Genomic DNA, 11,343 nt, shown 5'->3' with positions numbered 1-11,343 from the left:
TTAATTTCCAAAAACATAAATGAAATCTCCGAATACTGATAGAACAAACTCAAAAGTGAAATCACGTTCACGGCTAATCACAGTCGCTATTTAGGAAATACAGTTTTTGGGGTTTCAACAATTGTCATTCTACTGTTCTTTTGGTTGGATTTGATTCAGAAAATTGGGAAGTTTTAAGAGGAACGGAAAAGGCAAGAGATGATTCTGCTCAGGGAACAGCTGGTGACCTAATTTTAACGGTTTGTGTTAAACCCTTTTCACCATTCTTATTTTGCTTATACCAGTGAAATCCCCTTGAAAGATTACAACTTTCTCATTTCTTGATCGTGAAATGACCAAATTTTCACTGTTTGCGTTGAACCCTTTCCCCTTTCTTCTCCAATTTGTTTGTATCAACAAAATTCCCATGAAAGATTTCAACTTTTTGCTTTCTTATATGTGAAATGACCAAAACAGAAAATTTTGTTTGCTGCAGCTTTCTGGTGTATTATGTTATATCCAGCCTGAGAATTTGCAAGTATTGACAAGATAAGCATATAGTACCAGATGGCATTGTGTTCTATATACAAGTATGGTTCGAAAGCTCAGGGGTTGGCATTTCTTGCATTTGGGTCAATTTCCTTTTTGCTGTTTGTTTATGCTGCTATTGTGTCCAAGTTACTTCCGCCATTTGATAACCCCATCCTTGCAGCCATCCAAAATGACCGGTGAATTTCTATTCTTTGGTTATTTATCTTTTCATTTTTACTGTTAAAAGTGACCTATTTTGTCTTACATATCCCCTTTTAGATACCCTGGATACTGAACAAATTAGATATAATTATGTCCGAATTTAGGGACTGGAACAAACCTTGAGATTACAACATTATTTGTAGATGGAAAACTGAACTGAGGGAAGGAGATTAGAGATAGTGATTTGGGACATTAAATGACATTGTTTGATTACTTTATAAATGTTCTTCTATTATTGTTCACCATATTTTAGGATTTGTTACATGGTTGGTCTGTGGTAACAGTTGTTCATTGGTCTTCTTCATTTCGGAAGAGCTTTTGTGAGTTCTGATTATTGCATCGACCAGTATTATAGAGTGTACGTTACTGCACTTGACATATTTATGTTCCAAGTACCATGATATTGATGCCATGGATTATTATTACCCACCAAAAGACGGGGGGGGGGGTAGAGAGGGGGAGGAGAAGAGGCTTGTGAAGGCCTTAACTCCACCCTCCCAACACACACAACACCAACAAAAAAAAATGAACTCTAGTAGGTGTGCAGTGTATCAAAAAAAAAGGCCCAATTTACTTTGTTGTGGTATGATTCAGCTGAATCTGGCAATGGAAGCTCCATGTCATCGTAGATAGAAAAAGATAATGAATATGACCAATATTTTCAGAGATGTTAAGAATATTCCTCTAGGAAACCACAGCAATCTCCTTCACGTTAGAGCAACTTATTCATTGAAAAAATGGGTGTTGGAAAAATTTGAATGGAGTCAGTGGGTGTGCAGTGTATCAAAAAAAAAGGCCCAATTTAATTTGTTGTGGTATGATTCAGCTGAAGCTGACAATGGAAGCTCCATGTCATCGTAGATAGAAAAAGATAATGAATATGACCAATATTTTCAGAGATGTTAAGAATATTCCTCTAGGAAACCACAGCAATCTCCTTCACGTTAGAGCAACTTATTCATTGAGAAAATGGGTGTTGGAAAAATTTGAATGGAGTCCGAGGACCAAGGAGCTTCTGGTTTCTTCATGAGCACATTTAGATTATTCATTTTTCAAAGCTGAACACCGAGTGCGTTTGAACGGCATGATTCAAGTAGCACTCGGTGCATGATCACCTGTTTGCTTTAAGCAGTCGCTATCAAGGGATATGTTTCACTTTTCCAATTCGGAACCTTAAATAAAAGGAAAACACGAGCATGGTGGTAAATGGCCCCCCCACACTTGACTGTGAGAAATTGTTAGTTGCAGAAAAACTTTGCATACACACACATCTTAATAAAAATTTTGCATTTAGTATATAATTAATGAGTCTGACATGTTGACAATGAAAACGTTTGGTGGGAGAACTAGTTTGAATCCTATTTTCATTATAACTATTCTACAAGAATTCCTTCTCCAGGAAACCTTGCGTTCACATTTGGGAATTTTTTGCTGTATATCAATTTTCTTGTCCTATTTTTAGACAATGAAAAGATACATTAAGTTGTGTCATAGGAAAAGTTTTCTTTCCAACTCTGCGTTCAGTTTCATCAAAGATTTTAAAAGAAGGTTACTGTGAAAGTGCTACCTTTTGTCGAAATGCATTGTGCTTGCCTTATGATTTAGTTTTAATTAAATCTTTTAATTTTAATTTTATGCAATGTAGTAGTTCTATTGGTTTAAAGTTTGCAAATCAAACTGCCAGTGGTTTCAGTAAAAACTTTAAATGTTCTTTTACGTGGATCTCTTCCCAACCAGCTACATGTGCTTTACCTCTGCATGCTGAAAAATCAATTTGGAAATTAAATGCTTTTTTTTATCCTACCTTTTACAATGTTACATTAGACAATTGCAAGGCTTTGATTTGAAAGTATCAGACTGGTGATTCCCTTTCTAGACAATTAGTCGACATTTGTTGTTAAGGTGTTACCTGGCTTGCAGCATAAACGTACTGGCATGATAAATTGTTAATAGTTGATTTCAGTTATAATTAAATACTTTAGTTATACAAGAGACTTCAGTTACTTAATTCTGCTTCCTCAGTAGTAATGGTTATGACATGAGTGTGAATGACTGGAACTATTATTGGGAAATGAGGATTCTACAAGATGTGATTCGATTTTGTGATGGTTGTTAACCTAATGTAACCATTATGCTAAAATCAAATCATTACTAAATTTGTACTTAATAAGGCTTTGTAGCAGGAATATCTCATGTTTCAATTGTTTACATGTAAATATGCTTCTTCCCTTTTGATGGGAAATGCAATGGATTCTTCAGATCCTTCAATTTTGTTTGTAACGAAAATATTATGCTGAGGTATACATGATCTTTGAATTATTCCCCAAAATATCTTGCTTTCTGTTGGTATAGGTAGATGACCTTTTTTTAGCTATAAGTAGATGATTTACACCTTTGAGTTGAGATTTTCTTTTTTCTGTTACAGATACTATTGCTTTCTGGTTCCTTTAACACTTCCCATCCTTGTTGTCAAAATATATTTCCATTGGCTCAGTATGAAGATCTTTAAGCATGCGTAGCTCAGACGAGGTATGAAAGCTAGTCATTTATGTAATTTCATGATGATTGTTATGAATTGGTTAGGCTTCAGACTTTGGTCCAAGTTCACTTGAAACCATTTGACATGAGTAGAGTGAAACAATGACATAGTAATTTAGTATGAGAATTTTTCTGGTTGGCAATTAGTCAATTACCCAATATAGTTAGTGACAGATGAGTTACCTTCTCTACTAAAGTGTAGTTATGTTGGGCCCTTTTGTGCTAGTGGCTTTCCCAGAAATTCAGAAGTTAAGAGGACAAAATGAGTATAATGACTTTCTTTCAAATAAATAACTTGCATGCATTTAACAATTGCTTCTGTCCAAGTTTTCTGATGAAGCAAGATTTCTAAAATAAAGTTTTTTGAGGAAGACATTTGTGCTACTAAATCATCCAAGAAACCCATCCTTCTATTATTTTCCAGTTCCATGGGAGCTACTGATAATCTGGACGGCTGTTAAACTTGACTAAGTTGATTTTCCTTATTCAATAGTGTAGCTCAAGTTGAGATTTATTTCGTACTTGAATTTCACGTCAACTTTTTGAAATAAACAAACCTTAAGTATGAAAATTTTGAGTTGTTGGAAGAAAGTATAACTGAAACTATCTACTGAAATAGTGTGGGGTTCCATTAGAAATACAACTAAATGAAAAAGGCAAAAATAAGCTTTTTTGGGGGGAAAAAATCTCTTTTGTTATTTTACTCTAGAATTAAGATCTCAACTAATCGAATATTTTTGTTTTTTTGAAATGTTCATGATGAAAGTCAAAATAGTGGACGTATATTTATTTTCATTATTGATACTTTTGCCTTCTTACAGGAAAGAAGGTACCGACTGTCATCATCAAAACCCTTCAAGAAAGCTCAGTAATTTAACATGACAGAATCTCACTCTGTGAAAGAGGTTCATGAGATTTTTCCCTTCTAACTATATACATCATAGATTTTTGAAAATGCTGTAGCCTAGCATACTTTTGACCGCGATATGTGAAACTCAAAGCAACTTAGGATCTTGCTTCTGTTCAATACCAGTTTGAATAGCTGGTAAGTCATGTAATTGAGAGAAACACGGAGTTACTGTAGTTTTTCTTCCTGAGTTACTGAGCTCAAAATTTTCATGCATCTCTTAATTTAGTTGACATTTACTACAAAATTTACTTGTATCTGCTATTGACCTCCATTCAGCTGCGTTTGTCTATTCACAACTCTCTGTAGATGTCAGTTTATTATGGTTATTGTGTTGGAACTCAGAGTACATGTTGTGAAGCTGCTAATATTAGGTGACATTTTCGATAATGGTGGTGTTCATGTTAGTTTGTACTACTTGGACTAATTTATCGAGTACTTGCTATCTCTACGAGCATTGGTACAGGATAACTCTGTTCGTCAAAACTTACAATTTGACAATCAATCATAATATTCAACTACGTTAGTTGACTCCTTTAATCCTTGGATTACGTACTATCCTGAAACTATTTTCTCTACACGTTCAGCCTCGGTTCCAATCAGAAAGGTTTGACATTTCCATGCTGCAATAAAAACTACATATTGTCAAACCTTTATATAACCTCCTCTTTTGTTCCAGATTTTTTTGGTTGTTATAGCGAAGTCTTGTTATAGACAATATATATTATAACATAGCATGAAAATTGGTTTCATAAAAAGCTTGGCTTTTATAGTGAATAGTTGTTAAATAGTGATGAATGATGATGTTATAGAAGAATTTGACTGTACAAAAATTCCAAAACGATCAAGAGAGTCCGAAAATTTGTTTACTAGAATTCTAACACTGAAAACAAGAGTTTAATAGCAGCATAAGCAATTTAACACTGGTGTATTAGGCGACGTGAATTTACTCTCCTGTTCCAAATATTAGTCGGTTTAATAAACTAAATTTGTTTATTCAATGGTAAAGAAAAACGAGAAGTAATTTGTTACTGGAGTACCTTTTTTGCCAAATATACTCTTATGATTAAGGCTATACAATATTTTTTCTTAAGGAGTGCAAATACAGTAAAACACATAATATGGACAGGATGTGGCAGTTCCATATGTATTTCAGAAATTGCAGTCCAAAAAATCTCATCAGCATCTGAAGATTTATAGGGAAAGGGACAAACAAAAAGGAAATTAACCAGAAAACCAACGAGACATTTTATTACTTTAATTAATGTAACAACATAACAATCAGAGATATCTGTAGAATACCCTTTGGATAAAAAAAGAATACAACAGAAGAATGCACCTCAATTATCCTCTCTGTTCCCTTTACCAATATTTCCTCTGTCTATGGGCTACAAAATTGCAAAGGAGAAATCTCTATTTCATCCTAACTCTATCCCACTTCTAACCTTGAAGCAAAAGAAGAAGCATGGTACTTCATTAAAGAAGAAAAAGGGGGCCTGATTTCAACTCATTTGTGTCTTCTTTTGGATTCTCCATAAGCAACAACTCCCATCACTGTCATTGTATAGCCCGCGATTCCAATAAAAGTTACTGGATTTTGGAATATTAGTATGGAGATAACAACAGCCACTGCTCCTTTTGCATTGCCTAGGACCTATAGCAGGCCACAGATAATTGAACATGTTAAACATCAGGTGAAAGCAATGGCGTTGCAGATTAGCATGAAAAAAGACGGTACAACTTTAGAACCATTACTGAAAAATATTGTAGGTGCTTGGACAATATTTGGTTGAAGTTTGAAGAAAATTTAAGTTTAAGTTGATAAAGGGTATTTAGAAGTCGTGTGCAAACAACGAATTTAGAAAATTAACCTTCTTGGCCTGAGACTAGGCGTGATCTTTCTTCTGAAGTCTAAAGACATATGGCAAGTTAGAGTGCAAAGATATATGCTAATGACAAAATGGTCTATAGCAGCCAATGCTACAGGTTCTCTACTCCTGGGCTCCAATTCGAGACTTCTTATTAAGGGTGAAAGGATTTCAACCATTCCACCATACCCCTTGGTTATCATTGTGCTTCTTTCTTTTGCCACATTAAACTATACCAATTAGAGGAGAAAAAAAGTGGGGAGGGGGAGGAGGAAAGAGAGATATAACGCGAACCTGGAGTGTCAAAGCACTGGTATGTTTAGTCACCAAAAAATTCAACAAGTTGGCACCATATGCCATTGCAGAATTAACCAAAATAAGTAGGCCAAGGAACCTATGTTCAGTCGCGAGTGTCATAGTGACATCTATAACGTTGGGCTCCATAACGAGTGTGGCAGGCAATAAGACTAGAACAGCAATGGGTGACATGTAGAGCAGGAGATTCATTGAGTTCAGTTTTTCCCTGAAAAACAACAGCAGATTATAGGAGAAATTACCACAATGTATCGTATGGAACAACAGAATGAGTAAGATATAAATAGATAAAAGTAGTTACCCTTCAGAAGAAAGAAGGACCCCTTGAAGAACAGACTTAAAGGCTCTAGCAGCAGTTGCACCTATGCACATTAGAAATCCATAAAGGTGGAAGCTTGGCTCGCCCTGCCACCGATTAATTAAGATTCTTATTAGCCAGTAAAGAAAGAAAGCTCCTCAAATTCTCATGACAATAGGGATTCTGATGTTGCCAAGTTCTTCAATCATAGAAATCTGAAAACTTTTCAACTTGGTTACAAAACTGATTTCAACAACAATAGGCAAAGATTTGGTAGGCTTAATAAACCTCAAACATAACACAACAAAAAGACCATGTAAATAGATTAGTATAATTACTAGTATCACTTTCTTAGAGAATAAAATCTTAAACTAAATTATGAGACATTAAGAATCTCTGAATTGCTGAAAGTAAATTTATTATCTAGTGGTGAACTCTGTATATATGTCATCAAAACACATTCCACTCATGAAATGGTATGCAAACTCAATTTCTTTGATTATCTCAAACTCAAACGTCTTCAAGCATGAAACTTCTATTTAGAGACAAAAATTGGTCTTTATGACAATTGAAACAGAATATGAAAGTAACACAAATTCTATTAAAAAGAAAAGCTTCTGCAAAATATAGAAATGATAAGAATTGTCCACTGAGGCAGATGGAGCCTTGTTCAATTGGTCCAACTATGACTAGCATAAATACATGTGGAATATTACCAATATTCCAACAAAGTTAAATTCTGGACCACAGTGCAACGAACTTAATGGTTGAACTCATCAAATTTAAATGTTGGTCCACCTCTAATTGTCGAGGTGGTATAATGTATCAAATGAGCATCATAAATTCTCAAATCTGATCTCAACAATTAATCTAGACAACAAAAAATCCGACTTTTGATATTTGTGACAAATGATTTTTTTTTTTAAAAAAAAAGGAAGAAGCAAAGATCGACTTTAATGTGGAAGAAATTTACCCAAATAGCCGTTCATATTCATTGTTTATTTTTCTAGCCATATACATAGTTTATACATTGATTATATATAATTATACACATATAATACATAAGTTATATTATAACTCCACGGGCTATTTTTAGTTTAAGCGGTTGGGTGTGCGGCTATTTGGGTTAACTATTCATTAAATAACCCAAAAAAGTCAGAATATTAGGAATTTTTTTTTCATAGCACAAGCCATAGTACAACCAGATCACTTGAAGATAATTAAAACTAACAAGCAATCAACTACTTATTCAAGAAAAATAGTAAGTTAGAAAGTTGTAAACATACCCCACTTGCAATTATAACTCCAGTAACAACAGGAACAAGGCAACCATAAGTGATCCAAGCTTCTTGTTTCCGGGTCATCAAATAAGCAAACAATGCAGTGAAAAATGGGGTTGTGGCACCAACAGCCTGGTTAAAAGAAACAGGCAGATACCTTAAAGAAATATTGCCACCCACAACAGACCCACAAAAGACAATGCTGAGAGTAGCAATCCTGAAAAATTGGGATCTTGATTTAATCCTCTGAAAAGGTGCAATCTTGAGGAAAACAATGGATACATAGCTAAGAACAGCACAAGCTGTCATGTGACACATGGTTAGGAAAATTGGGAATTTAAATCCATAGTTTGATAACAATAATTTGTTAAGGAGAAGGACTCCTATGTTTGAGGAATACCAAAAGGTTATAAGTGTGGCAATGAAAAAAGCCTGTTTCTCTGATTGTGCTGACAACATGATTGGTTCTTGATTTTGAATGTACCCTCTTGTCGATACTACTAGTCCTTTTTTTTTTTTTTTTATTAACCCGGCTAGAAAAATCTCATCAAGATAGATTGAATCGACGACCCTATTCTCAACAGTTTTCAAGATTTATTTCTTGAAAATTTGGAGGGTGATTTTTTTATTTTGCTTTGATGAGTGTGTGTGTGTTTGGGAACTTTTGTGGGGAATGTATGAAAGTGGAAGAAAGAGAGCAATGTTAATTTGTGCCTCTTCTTCCTTTTCTTCCCCACACGTCCCAACCAACACTTAAGAGATTATTATGGCAGAGTACTTCTTATGTAATGTATTGCGGTATATATAGAGCTCTAAAAAGAAGCGTCTACCAACCAAATCCTTTTTTGAAGTAGAGTTTTAGTTTTGTTAGGCATTGCATTTATTATTTTTAAATATATTAGGATAAGACAAGTCTTAGCAAAATAAAAACTTTTTCTATTTGGACACTGAGAAGTCGGATGACTCTTCAATAATTCAGGGTGATCCAATCTCTTCGACGCTTTTTTAGTTGTATATTTTTTCCATTATTTGAAGGTAAATAAAAGATAGTCTAATTTTAAATTTTAATACATTTAGGTTTTGTATGAAGAAGGGAATTCACATATTTTGTGTGGTAAACTTGATACTATTGAACAGAATATTCGCCACATGTTCGTTGGATCGCGCAATAATAAAATAGGCAGAAACATTTTTAACAATAAAAGTGTTGAAAAGACTATAGTATTCGACCATTGATCCATTACGATTTCTTAATTATATTATAATTTTGGCGTAATGACTTCCTTCCAAAACTTGTAAGGTTTTTGAAAGTCGATACACAAACTTTGGACTTTCTTATTTGAACACTCAAACTCGTGAAACCCTTAACTAATAAACACATTTGACCCTTGACCCTACGCGCGTGTATTACACATTCACAGACGTGTCCATCCAGTCAGCAAATGACCAATGAAATTGTTACACGTCAAGGGCGCGAATAAATTTATTAATTTCTACTTTTTCTTCTATTTTCCTTAGTTTCTTCTTCACCATAGCTGTGCAACTTTTACCTGATGGGGATGACGGAGCAAAACGACGTCACCAAACCCAGCCACCATAGCTGTGCAACTTTTATCTGAAACATTGGTTGCAGCAATTGAATGGATGGTAGAGGAAAATAAGGCTTCATTTTGCAAAGATGAACTTCCCTTAGAAGGAACGGGACACAATAATGGATTTCATTTTGCAAAGATTTGTTTCACATCACTATGAAGTGTGGAGACAAGATTATAAGGGAAATCTATCTAGCACTGCAAGTCGGGCCTAATGAGTTCCCGGTCCTATTCTAAGTGACGGATATATCATCGATATAGAATTTTTTTTTGGGAGGCCGTGAGATCATATGGCAGGAGAAGTTCCTTCCACTCTGAACCAGTATGTGAAATTTGAGTGGGATTATCAGGAGGTCATGGTTCATGGAGAACTTAGTCATCCCATCTATTCTGAACACTTGATCCCTATTATTGAAGAGATTGAAAAGTTTGATGGAGCTACTTTTCATGGAACCGGCGGAATAAGGCAGAGTCAATAAACCCAGACACCATTTTCTTCTTCTTTTTTGGTTTTCCTTATAGTTTTTGTTTATTTTTTTAATTTTACAATCTTTTTAATGAATAATAATAAATACACGCGCCAATTGAATGTGACTTGTACGCATTATGGCCACGTAAGATAAGCTATGCCACATAAGCATAGTCAATGGTCAAAGGTGTTTACTAGTTGTAGGTTTCACGAGTTTGAGTGTTTAAATGGGAAAGACGAAAGTTTGTGTATCGGCTTTCAAAAGCCCTACAAGTTTAAGCGATCACGAAGCCATTTCGCCATATAATTTTGTTATCTTAGACTTTCATGTATAAACTTTGCTCAAACCTGTTGATATTTAATGTGATGCTTATATTTTTGTAACGAATGAAAGCAATAAGTGATATCCTAACTAAAGATCTAAAGGCTATTAAATCGTGAGCCAAGCTAACGATCACCTATTACATTATGGAAAATATTTAATGTTATAAAAGTTTTGATTACTATACGATGTAAACTTCATAACAAATTATTTACCTTAAAAACGGATAACAATTGAATTTATATGTGATTTTAAGGATATACGGATTAATTCAATACAAATGATAAATTGCATTATATTAAACAGATAAAAGACATAATAAGTTGTCAAACCACACAAGAGGTGTGATTCCGGACTCAGTAACAGCCTTGGTGATATGCCTGCCTTCGATCATGGACTCACAATAACGAAGCATTGCTGAACAAAAGTAAGAACTTTGAATAATAGAGAAAATGAGAGTATACTGCCTTGATGTGCGTGCTACAATTTCCCCTAATGAATAATCAGACTCCCCTTTATATAGTAAGGGAGTTTTACCCTAAGCACAATTATATAAAAGGTAAAATCTTCCGTTTTACTAATCACTGATCTTCTGCTGGTACAAGTCGAGATTCACGCCATGAATCCAATTGGGCACGAATATCACGGCCCTTTGTTAGTCGCGCTCGATTGTCTAACAACGTTCTCCGAAGTTTAGGTATTTGAATCGGGCTTGGGAGCGTGGACCCGATTCGTCTGAGGGCAAGTGTTTTGCCCGGACCTTGATTCTCGAGGCTCCTTGCCTTGATTCCGTTTTCTTACGGTCACATCTCTGCTCCGTTTACTTCATCGATAATCAGGGCGTCTGAAGGGCTCGATTTTATCCTTACACAGATAGTCCCCTTGTTTCTCAGAGAGTAAGTTTATAGAAACCACGAGAAACGACATATGTGCTTCAATTCCTTCTCCAATACGCTATGACATAAACGATGGAGAATCTGAAACGTCCTCTCAGTTGTGTAATTATGACTTCAAACACGTGT

At 34.9% G+C, this 11,343-nt stretch overlaps 1 protein-coding gene and 1 long non-coding RNA gene across 3 annotated transcripts; one reads left to right on the top strand and one right to left on the bottom strand.

The window, feature by feature from the left end:
• Window positions 1–3,262, top strand: LOC104246790 (uncharacterized). Its single transcript, XR_011404324.1, has 3 exons — window positions 1–239; window positions 476–569; window positions 3,158–3,262. It is a non-coding gene; the product is annotated as an uncharacterized lncRNA (long non-coding RNA).
• A 2,139-nt stretch (window positions 3,263–5,401) lies between these two features.
• LOC104246791 (UDP-URONIC ACID TRANSPORTER 1-like) lies at window positions 5,402–8,689 on the bottom strand. 2 transcript variants are annotated; one of them, XM_070165591.1, is made up of 5 exons: window positions 8,339–8,689; window positions 7,945–8,155; window positions 6,662–6,765; window positions 6,340–6,568; window positions 5,468–5,831 (listed from the first exon to the last, which is right to left on the bottom strand). In XM_070165591.1, exons 1-5 carry the CDS (start codon window positions 8,395–8,397, stop codon window positions 5,685–5,687), a joined length of 750 nt encoding a protein of 249 aa, XP_070021692.1. In that variant the 5' UTR covers window positions 8,398–8,689; the 3' UTR covers window positions 5,468–5,684. The 2 variants fall into 2 exon arrangements, with proteins under 2 accessions (XP_009800980.1, XP_070021692.1); XM_009802678.2 differs by having other exon boundaries at window positions 5,402–5,831; window positions 7,945–8,528.
• Between the last annotated feature and the right edge of the window lie 2,654 nt (window positions 8,690–11,343).

The sequence above is a fragment of the Nicotiana sylvestris genome, chromosome 12, assembly GCF_000393655.2.
Source record: "Nicotiana sylvestris chromosome 12, ASM39365v2, whole genome shotgun sequence".
Taxonomy (NCBI): domain Eukaryota; kingdom Viridiplantae; phylum Streptophyta; class Magnoliopsida; order Solanales; family Solanaceae; genus Nicotiana; species Nicotiana sylvestris.
The sequence above is the reverse complement of the archived record's forward strand: the minus strand, read 5'-3'. Positions and strand labels throughout refer to the sequence as shown.

What these genes read in the sequence shown, in the direction of transcription:
- LOC104246791 (XM_009802678.2), bottom strand. Translation starts at nt 8,397, where the DNA reads ATGTTGTCAGCACAATCAGAGAAACAGGCTTTTTTCATTGCCACACTT. An exon ending in GAGTTATAATTGCAAGTGGG is followed by an intron (nt 6,766 to 7,944) that starts GTATGTTTACAA and finishes AATCGGTGGCAG; the next exon opens with GGCGAGCCAAGCTTCCACCT. An exon ending in GTCCTTCTTTCTTCTGAAGG is followed by an intron (nt 6,569 to 6,661) that starts GTAACTACTTTT and finishes GTTGTTTTTCAG; the next exon opens with GGAAAAACTGAACTCAATGA.